Source organism: Planococcus citri, chromosome 4 (assembly GCF_950023065.1).
Source record: "Planococcus citri chromosome 4, ihPlaCitr1.1, whole genome shotgun sequence".
Taxonomy (NCBI): Eukaryota; Metazoa; Arthropoda; class Insecta; order Hemiptera; family Pseudococcidae; genus Planococcus; species Planococcus citri.
Genome location: NC_088680.1, coordinates 26,304,024 through 26,318,583, shown reverse-complemented (window position 1 = coordinate 26,318,583; position 14,560 = coordinate 26,304,024). Strand labels below are relative to the sequence as shown.

General features: G+C 32.9%; 1 protein-coding gene across 4 annotated transcripts in view; it reads right to left on the bottom strand.

The window, feature by feature from the left end:
- CaMKI (Calcium/calmodulin-dependent protein kinase I) overlaps positions 1–14,560 on the bottom strand; it is a 481,648-nt gene that overhangs the window by 53,043 nt on the left and 414,045 nt on the right. For 2 of the 4 annotated variants that reach the window (XM_065361814.1, XM_065361817.1), the window contains exons 2-3: positions 2,275–2,409; positions 1,785–1,829 (exon numbers count right to left, since the gene is read on the bottom strand). In XM_065361814.1, coding sequence (XP_065217886.1) covers positions 1,785–1,829; positions 2,275–2,409 — 180 coding nt within the window. The remainder of the gene's footprint in view (positions 1–1,784; positions 1,830–2,274; positions 2,410–14,560) is intronic. The other 2 variants (XM_065361816.1, XM_065361818.1) reach the window with 1 other exon arrangement.

Here is a 14,560-nt window from a genome sequence, read left to right as displayed (position 1 = left end):
TGACCAAATTTCTTTAATTTTTTAGACCCTTCGAAATGAACTACATATTTGTATGTAGATACACATTGAAGTAGATTGAAAATAATCAAATTAAGTTTTTCAATCGCATAAAAGTTGCCCTTAAGAAAGCTTATTTCAACACTCTTAAAAAAGAAATGATTATTCTGATCCACTAATATTTTCCAATCGCGCAAACACCCCCCCCCCCTTCAAAAATTACAATATTAGGTGTTTTTATATCAAAAATTGTGGAAATTGTCAAAAATGTTCAAATAAAAAATTATGTACATATACCTTAAAAGCACATTTTGTGAGAATCATAAGTTAAGATTTAAAAATTTGAAAAAATCTGTATCCAAGAACAAAAATAATACACTCATGGATAAATGATATTATAAGGATAGAAAATAAAAAATGCACACAAGTAAATTATCTGAAAAAAATGACCTAATAATGAAATAAATCGTTCGAAATCAAGAACACGATTCGATGGTTTAAGAAAATGACATTAGATTCAGATAGATCAATATTATTTACCAACGGAAAAAAAGTCACTATGAAGCAGGAGTGGGAAAAATCACGCAAAAATTGATTCCAATCACAAATCAGGAATCAGGAATCACCATCTTTTTCGAAGATAAACAATTTTATTTATTGTTAAATTAATTAAAATTGCAGTTGAACATGAAATCAAAAAACACTATTTTTATTGGACAGGAAAAGTTCAAAAATTGAATTGAAAGGGAGGGAAACCGATTCGAATTACGAATCATTAGGTACTTCGTTTTAACGATTCGAATCAGTTCGAATCATTGATTCCTAAAAATCGCTTTAAAAATGATTTATTTCTAAAATTAGTATTCTTTTAATTAAAAAGTATTATAAAAAGCAGTAAGTAAATGAAACCTCACGACTGATAAAAATGATTTATTTTGAAGAACTTATGACGAATGTTGTGATAGTGAATCGATGATGAAAATGAGAACCGAGCCAGAGTTTTCGACAGTTTGGAAAATTCCTCGATAAAAACTGAAGTATAGGTTTCAAAATATACCTACAGCTCAAGTGTAATTATTTTGTAATATAGTGGAAACATGACAGTGCCACCAACACCTGTAATATTTAAATACTTTTAGGGGAATAATCTAAAGTAAGTAAACTTCCACCTTCAAACCACCAAAAAATTATAATTACGTGCTCGAGCAGGCATCTCGCAAAATAGTGCAATATTTCCGCAAAAAGAAAAAAATTTACACCACCACAACAAAAAATACTTAAATAAGAAAGGTACGAAATATACGAGCACCAAAACCGTAATTTGTTTTACCGCTGACAAGGTAGGTCTAGGCATGGTCTAGGTAAGTAGGTAATTTACACAACTGACATAGGTATTTCCGAAGCCATCATGCCACATGCAAAATTGCCTTATAAAATTAACAATTTCAACATGCATCGTGCTTACGCTCGCATTCTCGTGACAGTGTTGCCAAATACCAAACTCTATCACAGAATTTCGAGACCATCAACCGAAACGTTTTCACTCACACAAATTTCAAACTTGAAAAGCTCGTAGCTCATCGTGTGTAAGTCTATATATATAGGTATACATCAACCAAGCCGCCATGAATTTATAGTACATGATTACTATATGCATATATAATGTAATAAGTAAATAAAGCAGCAAAAAAAAAAAGAAAGGTAAATCAGTAATGAAATGGCAACACTGCCACCGAAATGAGTATCTCAATCACCTTAACAATGAATGGCAACAAAACTCCACTCACCTATCGCCTTCTTCTTTACCACCTGTTCCGGGAGATTTGCTGAACCTATTTGAAGATAATAAAAATTATTTAGGCCGGAATTTTTGCTATACCGTTGCCATATCAATAGGCTACCATAGTTTCTAACATCTAAATAATTTATATGTCGCGTAATCTGCGAGTTTTCTGGTACAAATTTTCTCCATCAATAAATATAAAGCTCTGTAATCATTCATTTTTTTTTTCTTTTAGACGCCATTTTTTTCATATCACAATCTTGAATCTACTCTACTGTTCAAAATTCATCGTCAAAATGTACGAAATGTGCAACTTTTACACGTAGGTAAAGGTAAACGTGAACCAGAACCGGATACGAATTTGAAAACTTTGCTTTCTTCGAAGTAATGTACTCCAGTTCAACCCCCATTGCGCCATTTTCCTCCTCATGTTGAGAGAAAAAAAAAGCAAAAAAGAAAAAGATTTGCCAATAACTTATATAAAATTACGTTACCTGCGTAATACTCGTATTTCATTTTCTAAAGAATCTTCTTTTCCTTTTAAGGCCTTCTTGTCGATTATCTTCACAGCGTACATTTCGCCCGGATTTTCTTTGCTTTCCGCCAATCGTACTTCGGAAAATGCGCCCCTGTAAATAAAAAAAAAGGCCTTCCCTAACATAAACTGCAAACTACAAGAAGAAATTATTCTATGTAAAGTAAGATATATTCGATAAGTTCTCCTTCCGCCAATGAATAAAGGGATTGTTTACACGAGCTTTTCTCCAGTATACCCTATACGAGAACCAATTATTCAATTAGGCTACGTAATAATAAGTAGTAAGTAACCTTGCATACAGGATAAGTATCAAAAAAAACTATTGCATGCTACAGCTTGCAATACTAAAACATTATTTTCAAGCATCAGCTCGATTGAAAAAGTTTACAACCCCTCCCCCCTCCCCAAACACGATTCACGACCTCTTCAACTATTTGGAGATGTGAACATGAAAAGACTACATTTGAGGAATATTTGATTCTCAACAATCATTTTTTTTTTTGGTGTTTATAATTACAAGATTAATCATAACGATATATGCAGGTGAATCATTTATTTTGTGATTAAGTACCTACATATTTTAAAATTGTTTTTTCATGAATGTTGCATAATTAGAAGATTACTACAACAGCTAGTTTACAACTGTGACGAAGCAAACAATGGTATGATTGCTTTCTGGAAAAATGGAAAAACAAAGGAACGATATCCTGAGCTGTCTATAAAGTAGGTAACGCTGTTGATTACCCTGCACTCAGTGCTCCGTGGATCAGTTATTTTCCATTTTGAGATTTATATTGGATTATTTACAATATAATTCAGAAGATTTTCTTAAGAACATAATGGTTATCAAAACCAGCAAGTGGCTGTGTTAGGCGACTTTTTCTGCAATATTAGTTCAATGTTCAATTTTTTTACTTCATTTGAGTTTGCTTTATGAAGCACTTTCAATTTTTTATCTATTTCTTAAGTTTTAGGTAGGTACTTTGAATTTCATTTTCAATGTTTTAACTAGTTCCTAAATTTTACTTTGAGTTTGGTTTTTGAAGCGTTTTCAATTTACTTATTATTTATTTCTCTACTTTTATGCACATTGTTCAAGTTTGAATTTTGAAGCGTTTTTAATTTTTTATCGAAGTATTTTCTAAGTTTTTTAATTTTTAATTTATTTCTCAAGTTTTACTTTGTTGAAGTTTGACTTTTGAAACATTCTCAATTTTCATCTAAGTATACTTATTATTTTGTTCAATAGTGATTTAAGCCTGATGATGAACACTTGGTGTTTGAAAAGCTTTGCACTAATAAATAGTAAAAATTGAGAAGCAAGAGTTATTTTTTCCTAATATATTTTCTATGTCTTGCACAATTGTAGTGTGATGTGTAATATCTATAGTATACAGCTGAGCTACAAGCAAAAAAAGTTCACCAGGCTCTCAACATTTTGTTTGAATTAAGCTTTTTACATATTATGTAGGTAGTGGAAGCTGGTGTTGTCTTGATAGTATTTTCAGTGTTTTTTTCCCTTACAGATCATTCATGACATTTTTGTGTGAATAATCAATATTTTGTTGCATTTATTTCATTTATGACTTTCGAAGCATTTTTTATTTTTTATTTATTTCCCATGTTTTATTTTGCTCAAGTTTTTTGGAAAAAGTTTGCCCAATGTTGCAATAATTGCACCCACTTGCACCCACTTAAAAAGTGGAAATGAAAAATTATGCCAAAACCTGTAACTGCAAAACTGATATTTTTTTCATTTTAGTTAACATCTGTTAAGTAAAAATATTGAAAAGGATTTTATTTTTTAGAAATTAGTGTACTGTTTTTTTTTATCAAAATTGTGAAAATTGCCTTTTTTTAAATATTACCTAGCTTTTATTGAACAAACTGTGTTTATTTTTGGTAATTGTTGTGCATTGATTTCTATTTCATAATCATTAAAAAGTTTTTTCAACATAAAATTGGTTTTCTCGAAGTTTATTTCTTTTTCTTTTTTATCTTTTTTTTAGGAATAATTTTTACAATAAGTACAAAGCATCCTCTCTAGAATGTATGAGGTGATTGAAAATTGTCTTTTTACAACTCAACTTGAAAGCAACATAGTCTAATCCAACCCATGCAATTTTTTTTTGCTTCGCTTCAATCACATCAAAATATTCAACTTCATCAACTGAATTACCACTTGAGCCACCCTGTGCATTTTTGAGCATATACCACTCAGATTTTTTTTTTTTGTCATTTGGGAGCAGTGGGACCCCTTGCCTTATTCCCTTCAAATTTGAGTTTCTGCAACATACCAGCCACTTCTCTGTCAATAAAATGTTTTCCCATAATATATTCAAGAGTTACACTGATGTCATCTTCCCAAAATCAAACTCTTCATTTTTTTGCGCAATTTGACAAATCATCATGACATGAGCCACACTTCAAGTTACAAGCAATTTTCTAGTAATGAAAATAAGTTGCAACACAGAAGAAAACAAGATGTCTTCAAAATGAATTTCTTTGTTAACCCTCTATGGGTACCAGGTGGTGAAATTCACCACCAATACCGGTTTTTGTTCAGGTGGGCAGAGCAATGTTGTTGTTTGGTTCAACGACTGGGGCGCTTAGTAGCTCGACTATCGGACTACGCATGGATGCATGTGCGGTTGCCTACATGAACCTATTACGTTTTTTTATTTATTTTTTAAAATATTGGATACTTAAATTTATAGAAAACACAAGAATTCACCTTAAGGTGTCTTCTTCGTATTGATTTTCATTGAAACGATCAGGGAAAAACACCTCCTTAAGGTGAAATTTTTCGATTCGATTTTTTTTATATTCGAAAAACAGTAATTTTTCTAAATATAATGAAAGGAGGGGACTTGTAGGTGGCGCGTTGTGTTCAGTAAGGTCCGAGGTACACATCTATACCAGCAACAGCTATGCCACCCATCTCAAATTAATTTTGCCAGTGTTTTTTATTTGGTGGTGAAATTCACCACCTGGTACCCTTTGCGTTATTTTCCATAAAATACCCACGTAGGGTTAAAAACAATGAAGTTAACATGCCGTGTACTTTGGATGGATGATGAGATGTGTGGCAGGAGAGGAGCGACTCGAGATACATCATCTCATAGATCAACAAAAAATTAACTTGAAAAGCTCGTTCTGACCATCTTTCTTACAACAAGTCCTTGAAAAGTAAAGAATATCGCTATTTAAAAGCGAAATACACAAAATACGTATATTCATGTGCATTATGTAGAGTCGTGTTCCAATTACCAAGTGCAAATGTAAGTATTCTCACCAGTTAAACACTTGGGAATACAGCACTTTCCCTTACAACGACTATGACCTTCACAATCAGACAAAACTGATTAGGTACTTGAACATTGAAAGTTGACAAAATAAGGTATGGAAATAACACATGCATTTGCATACCACTAATTCAATTGCAGTATCAACTTTTTCGAATATTTTTTACTATTACTTGGTACCATTGTGATGTATGCACCCTGTTTCAGTACACATTTACACTTGACCTATTCCACTCCTCTGTCTCATTTCTTACACCTCATCCAAAATACACAAAGCTTTAACCACCACTAAACCCATTTCTTCAATTAGGGTAATTAAAACAATACCAAATAAGTATAGAAACAGTACTAATTTAATCATCATTGAATACGTAAATTTTCTAGCAACTGTAAGTATTGAAATTGGAAAAAATCTTGTTTTTTAAGGCTCAAATATTAGCACCTTTGAATCAGACATTATTGATGACTTTCAATACCACAAGCTCCCAGCTTCCCTCATTTCCCTTGTTGACAAATTTCACTTTGTATCTTCTAAATTAAAATTTGATGATTAGCAGTGTTGGACAGATCAAAAGGGTATTTTTAAAGAGTAAAGTCCTGAGGACTGATTTTAAAAAGGGTTTTATTATATTTTTTCAATATGTCAAATCAATTTTCTTACTTACTGCAAACACTTTCTTAAAAGGCTCTGGCCAACTGCTGGCCACCAACTCATTTTACCCACCCTGTCTCAAAAAAGGACTGAGATAAAAATAATAACCATCCATTTCAAACATGTAGCACTTTGTTCAGTTGACTATGGCATCAATGAGACTTTCTTTGGATTTGGAAATAATTTGTTAAAAGTGTGAATAATTAATGTAGTTTCAGATATGTGTATGTACAAACTTGTACAAATTATACTAACTTAATCGAATAGTTTGATGTGGTTGAATTGGCAGAAGCATTTTTAGAGTGTGTGTTCTTGCATTTATAAAGGGTTAATTATTAGCAAGAAATTTATCAAACCATTTGTCGAAAAATCGACTTCAAGTGGCTGCACTGACGATCCACTTGAAATTTACCAAATTCAGAGGTGGTAAATTACGTGGTAATTACCCGTAATTTCTCCCCCTCGATTTCAGAAGGATAGTGACCTCTTTGGAAGGGTGACTCACCCTCTGAGTTGGTCAACTATTAAAATGGCCACCAAAAATCCTCTTTGGCAATGACTCAGACCCCCACAATAAACTTCTATTCCTCTTAGCTAGAACTCTGCCATTTTGCCCTTTGCATCTTAACTGACAACAAGTGTGTTCTTAGTAAATTTATTTGACCTTTCAATTTTCGCATATTATTCAAAATTTCCAATGCCAGAGACTCAAAAGGAACCAGAGATGGAGCAGGACGCGACTAAACCAACAGTGAGTTATTTAATTTGTATTTTAGTGAAAAATGTTAGATTTGCCAGTAGTGCACATGGTGCACTCAAATTTACTCGAGGTCTTTTCCGGCTCCCTGGGTTAAGATCCCCCTTCTGGATATTTAGAAATTGCTTTAGGACCCTAAAAACGCTTCCACTAAATTCCTCTGCCTTTTTTAGTTAAATTGCACTCACTTAGTTTCAATGAAACTAATTGGGCCCTGTGTTCTTTTTCTGCCTGCCTCCCCTTTAGGTTCTGGGCGCCGGAGTAATTGATCCTGTCAATTGCTCAATTCATATAGAAGATAATTATTATTTAGAAGAGTTACCTTATTATTTGTTTGAACCAGAAGATTCATTATTTAGCATTAGCAGGCAGGAGAAATCTTATTTTAATCAGGTAATTTACTTGGTAATTTCTTTAAACTTGTGCTCGTATCGAGATTCATATTGCCCTTACTCAAATTAGTCAAAATTTCCCACACCATTTAAAATTAAACCTGCAATGATAATAAACTCGCCAAAATTTAAACAAAACCCCCTCTTTTGGGAAATAATGAGACAAGTTCCATTATTAACTGACATTGGTAGGTATCAAAAGAATCTTGAAAATATTGTTCCATTATTATGAAAGAAAAATCACTTTTACAAGAAAACACTATATTTATTATTAGAAAAAATGCGACGGCCGTTTCAGTACAATAACATACCATCTTCAAGGCAAGAGAACGAGTGATAAAGTTAACATAATATTCGTCGAGAGCTTAAAAATTACGCGGAGTGCTTAGGATTTAGGGTTCTTGTAAAAGTGATTTTTCTTTCATAATTATGCAAAGCACTAAAAGTGATAATTTCCTACATACGTTCATATTGTTCCAATTTGTGAGCCTCTATTATTATATTATAATACATTGAGCCAAAAAAAACATTTTGTAACAATTTTTTCCCAGAGTAACATGCCGAATCTCCTGCACTACTAGGCAAAAGAAAAAAGAAGCTAATTACATGTCCAACATACAGAAAAGTTGATTGTTAATTCTTACTATAAGTAAAGTAAGTAGTACCGCACGCCGACGAGCTTTTTGTAGGCGGCGGCGTTTTGTAATTTTTCATCGGCGGCCGGCGGCGCGCCGACAAAAAATTCAATTTTCGGCGGCGTCTTAAATCTCCTAAAATTTTTAGGCGGCGGCGGCGCCCTCGGCGCGAGAGCAAAATTGAATACAAAAAATACCCATTTTTTTGTACCCTGAAATGCTAACTTTGAATTTTTACTTTTTTCTTGGACCCGCGCGAGTAGGATCAATGGATCAAAATAAAATTTTATGACCATAAAAATTTGAAATGTGCTTTTAGAAGTTTAGAAGCAGAATCGAATCCCAAAAATTTCAGGAATGAGATTTTTATCTCTGAGTTAAAAGTCAGAAAGTTGAAAAATACAAAGGATGATAAATTTCCAGAAATTTATATTTTGAAAACTTGTGGAAACTGCGGAAAGTTTTCAGAAAGTTACTGGAAATTTGTATTTCTTCGAAGTGTGAAGCAGGCGTTGAAAAAATGTCAGTTTGAAAATGTCATTTTATCAACTACGTATGAGTAACTAATAAATTTCCAACTATTTCCAAACTATTTTTCTTTCTTTCATTTTGAACAATTTTATCAATATTATTTTGCAGAAATTGAACGTTTTTTTTGCAATTTTCTTTCTCTCCATTTCTAACAATTTTTCTTCATGGATTTGAAACTTTTCAGAAATAAATTTCCAGGAGCTTTCCTTGGAAAATTCCTTTGTCATCTATAAAAAAAATACCACTCATCATTTTTGCCCCCCTCCCTCCCCATAAAATATGAAAATATGATACTACAATTTTTGAGATTCTACCCTGCATTATTTTAATGACCACATTTTTGAATTTTTGTAAAAATAACATTTCATGTTGGCTCCACTTCTAGAGAAAAGTAATAATGTAGAATGGTAAGCATGTTTTTTTGTCATTTTGACTGATGATTGAATTTTTTTTTAATTTTTACGCTATGAAGCAGAGAAGGAAAAACGAAAAATTTTCCAAAAGCTTTCAAAAATTCGTATTTCGAGAGATAAAAAAACCATGATTTTCAGAAATTTGTTTATTTTTTTAGATCAAAATTTCAGAATTTGAATGACAGGTTTTTAAATCATAGGCCCTCAGGCCAGTTCGCCACTGCTATAATTAGATCAGACGACAGAAGTTCAAAGTTCAAGCTTGAGCACAGCGAGGGCGAAACTTTTTTGAAGATTTTTTGGACTTAATCAGCGAAAACTTCATTTCTGGGTGGATCAAAAATTCAAAATTGAAATTTTTTATACTCAAGGACTGAAAATATTCGCCACGCCGATTAACGCCGCCGCGCAAAATCGGCGGCGGCGGCGGCCGGCGTGGTTGAGAAAACTATCAGCGGCGACGGCGCGCATTATTTGACGGCGGCGGCGGCTCGGCGCGGCGGCGTGCGGTACTATAAGTAAGTAGTAAGTAGTCCTCTTTATGATTAAACTAGAGAAAATGCACTACTGGTCAATTTCTTATCTTTCATTTGTCAATTTAGCTAATACCTACCTAATGAAATCCTTCTCAAAACTGAATTCATAATTTTTGTACACAATCAAACTAAGTTAACTGAATTTTAAAAATATATTGTATGTAAGATACATTACTGATATGCACCATAAACTCATCTTTCTTGTTGTTGAAAAGAGTTGATTTAGCTTGTTTAAGGCATCTAGCTTGTTTGCTTATAGTCAAAAGATTCATTCGTTCCTTGCATTTTAAGCAAGATTCATTCATCTGCATATAATGTTATAATCCTATATATTAAAATGATGTCGTGATATGCACCATAAACTCATCTTTCTTGTTGTTGAAAAGAGTTGATTTAGCTTGTTTAAGGCATCTAGCTTGTTTGCTTATAGTCAAAAGATTCATTCGTTCCTTGCATTTTAAGCAAGATTCATTCATCTGCATATAATGTTATAATCCTATATATTAAAATGATGTCGGTTTTTTTGTTCCCACGAGATCTCAGTGAGTACTCAACCGATTTTTATAAAATACCCCTCAATAGAAAACTTGTGAAGTGTAGATTTGCAGGCTATTCTTAAAAGTTCGAAAAGTTTGACCAAAAGCTCAAAAAGCTCAAAAAATCATTTCAGCCAATCACAACGCAGCATTCGGCATATTATTATAATTCCCACGAGATCTCCGAGATCTCAGCAAGTACTTTACCGATTTTCATAAAAGACCTCTCAATAGAAAGCTTGTGAAGTGTAGATTTGCATGCTATTCTTGAAAGTTTGAAAACTTTGGTTAAAAGCTCAAAAACCTTGAGAAATTATTTCGGCCAATCACAACGCAGCATTCAGCAATTAGAATTATGTTGGATTATTTGTTCCTACCAGACCTCAGTATGTACTCAACCGATTTTCATAAAAGACCCCTCAATAGAAAGCTTGTGAAGTGTAGATATATGCAGACTATTATTGAAAGTTCAAAAAATTTGGCTAAAAGTTCAAAAAGTTTGAGAAACCATTTTGGCCAATCACAAAGCAGCATTCAGCAAAGTTTTTTAGATTCCATGAAACCAGAGATGAGGCGATTAACAAAAAAAATGAATTGGGTTCAATTGGGGCGATTCTCCCAAAAAATTGAATCTGATTCAAAATCTGTGATTCAGTTTTCAAATGAATCCGATTCCTTCAAAAACCGCGATTAAATTTTTGTTATTTTTGCTACCTACTGCTGACTAGATATGAAGTTTTGATGTAAAATACAATCAAAAAATATTTCGGGCAGATGTTGTGGCATTTATTAAAAAACAGAAGCAAATCGGATTGAAGTTGCCTGCAATTCACTTCGGAATAATGTTAAAAATGGAATGTTAACTGAATTTTTGTCTTTCCTCAGGCAGAGGCTGAAGGTTAATTTTTCAAATTTTCAAAGAAGTATGAAATTGAAGGTTAATTTTTCAAATTTTCAAAGAAGTATGAAATCAATGGACAAAAATATATTCGAGACTGGAATACACCAATTTTGAAGCAAATTACCCGAACCTTATCTGGCTTGAAAGTCCAAAAAAGTATCTGGAAGTTTCAAAACGACTTGTAATCCGCCTGCAGTAGACCTCATAGTTCATGGTGTGTTAAAATTATATTACAGAGTGAATTTCGGTTGTATACAACTCCATTTGACGAAATTTTCAAGTTTCTAAAATCTGCCGGAGGCTTTGGGAATTTCCAAAAAGTCGCTGGAAGCTCCAAAATGACTTGAACCCACCTACAGTAGACTTGATAACGCGTTTAAAATTTTAAATTGGGGTGCAGAATGAATTTTGGATTTCAATCTCTGTTTGGTAAACTGAAAAATCTGCTGAAGACTCCAGTAGTTAATTTCCAAAAGGTTGCTGGAGGCTCAAAAACGATTTAAAAACTACCTTCAGCAGACTTTATGCTATAGTAGGTACCTATAGCTGCGAATTTGTGTTTTTAATTTTCCGAAATGAACGGTGCTCAATGCTCAAAAAAATTAATAAGACATTTGTATCAAAAACACTCCTTGAAGAGAAAAAATTGGAAAAATTGGTGAATTAAAAAAAAATGAATTGTGACGCTGTGATTCAGATACAGTTGAAGAGTCCAGGGAAAGAACCAGGTAAGTCACTTTTTCAAACTTTTGAGTTACGGCGTTTTGAAGTATCAGAATGCTCCAATTTTGTAGGGAATTTGAATTTCATCAAGGTAATGACTGGGAATACATCACACAACATCCCACAAACACAACTTGAGGCATTGTTGGGAAAAAAATGAAGAGATTGGCCAGTCACGACTTGAAAAGTCACTCTTTTCGTGAAAAAATCAAGCAAAAAATTGAAAAATCAGTGTTTTGCAACAACTTGAATACGATAAGAATCGATTATTTATGATGACATAATGAAAAATTTTTGTATTCTAAATAGTTAACGATGTTGAAATTTTCTTCTTGTCGCCTCACATTTGGTCTCGGCTCATTTTTCTCCTCTCCTCTTTTTTTTAAAGGCCATTTTAACCATGAAAAATCGATTTTTTTCAAAATATAAATGGACTACATTTTTCTACTCCTCAGTGTGAATTTAATTCAACCCTAAACTCATTTTTGAAAAAAACTGACTTACCTGGTTCTTTCCGTGGACTCTTCAGTTGTGAATAGGATTCAATTTTCACGCTTCATTTTTGTTTTGAATCCTATTCTGAATCCGGTTCATACATGGTACATATCTAACCATGATCTAACGAATTTTTTTTGTTGAAAAAACACTACTTTTTCACTACTTTTTTCACTGCCTTTTTTCAACCAAATTTTCAGAAAGCTATCCATTCGACCCCCCCCCCCCCTCAAACACACAAGAAATAAAAAAAATTGGAATTGGAAGAAAATTTATATACAAAATATTTTTTTAATTTCAATCAAAATCATTTTAAAAAAATAATACAAATGAACACATGTTATAAGACAAGGTGTCTTACAAAATTTCAAAATGAAAAAGCAGGGCTCAAGAAGGTCGACATTTTTCAAACACTTACAAATTTATAAGAAAAGGAAGCCGAGGGGGGGGGGGCAAAATTTTACATTAAAATTTTTCACTTTTCCAATGTCTTCAAACATCCCAAGATTTTTTTCAAGCAAGCGGATGTCAAAAATATAATTTTATTATTTCAATTTATGATTTTACGTATTTTTCCTTCAAGGTTCGTGCTAATGTAATGAAACAGGTCGAATAAAAACTTTTTTCAACGTCAAAATGTTAAAAAATATAATATAATATACTTACAAAAAATTGATGGAAAATTTGAACGACATTTGGGGAAAAAACATACCAATTTTTCGAAATGAAACGGCGAGTTTTAAAGCAAAATAAGTAGAAGATAAAATAACAATTTTGTCATTTGAAAGGTACAATTTTACCTAATATTCATAAAACGTAGGTATACAAATTTCGATTTCTCCTTCAAGTCTGGAATTTTTCAATTGCGGAAAAGAGAAACAAACCGGCCCTGACGAAGCGAGGGCAAAAGCTCTCAAAAATCAGTATTTTGAGAGGTATTTTGAAAAACTCAAAATTGAAAAAAAAACAAACGAGCCCGAGCAAAGCGGGGGCAAAAAGCTTTCAAAAATTCGTGTTTTGTTACGAGTAAAAAAAAAAGGTTCCTCATGCAGGGAAGGAATTCATTTCTCTGATTCAAACTTTGACCATTTCTTGATTTGAACAATAAGGTTCTCAGGTGGAAAAAGAGCAAATAGCTCTCAAAAATGTGTAATTCAAGCTCTAAAAAAGTCAACAAATGAGCTCTTTTCTACAGAATGAAGATTAAGAAAAAGAAACGCATTTGAATTTTTCATTTTTTTCACACCTTTTCAACAAAATTGACTACATTTTCACTACTTTCACTACCTGTTAGATACCCTGTGAATCCGATTCAAAAATCAAAACTGATCCGCATTCAATTCCGTGATTCGAATGGTCCCATCTTTGCACGAGATAATATGCAGTAAGTACTCAACCGATTTTCATAAAAGACCCCTCAATACAAAGCTTGCGAATGTGTAGGTAGATATTCAAGCTATTATTAAAAGTTCGAAAAATTTGGCCAAAAGTTCAAAAAGCTCAAGAAACCATTTCGAAGGTTTTTTTGATTCCACGAGATTTCAGTAAATACTCGACCGATTTTCATAAAAGACCTCTCAATAGAAAGCTTGTGAAGTGTAGATTTGTGGGGTGTTCTTGAAAGTTTTAAAAGTTGGCCAAAAAACTCAAAAAGGTCGACAAACAATTCGGCCAATCACAACGCTGCATTAAGCAAGTAGTCCATCAGCGATGGTAGCCGAACGGGTCAAGGCGACGGACAGATTATTGATCTTGGGTTCAACTCCTAATTTTACCAGCTCAAAAAGCTTGATACTACTTTTATTAATTGTTGATCTCTAAACATTTTAAATCGCAAAGCTTTAATTTTTTGATAAGTACTACTTTTTAAAAGAACATCAAAATACTCAATCAGCTTGATATTGCTTTGCTATACACACAATTACATTTCTCATACATTTTCAACATTTATATTTTCACGCTCTAGGAGAACCGCGCAGTATGCGCGGTTTTAACGGGTTTTCTAGTTATACTAAAGACTATGCTCTGTTCTCCAATGCTCAGTTTTGAATGAAAAGATTTCCTGGAATGGAAATTCCACATAAAAAATTGCCTCTAATGCGCTAATTTAGAGGAAACAATGAAAAATAAATTATTGATCTGCACAAAATAAGAAAAAAAGCAATGGTTATTGTTGTTTCAATAATTGGGAAAGAGCCAGTACCCCATGTGCTAGAAGAAACAGAACCCTATGGGGATACCTATGCTTGAACTACAGTCAATATTATTGTGCTTCAATGTTGGAAAAGAGAATATTGTTACAAATTTGTTTGATGAACATGTCACTGAAGAGAAGTGGTAATGATCCAAATAAATACATTGAAGAA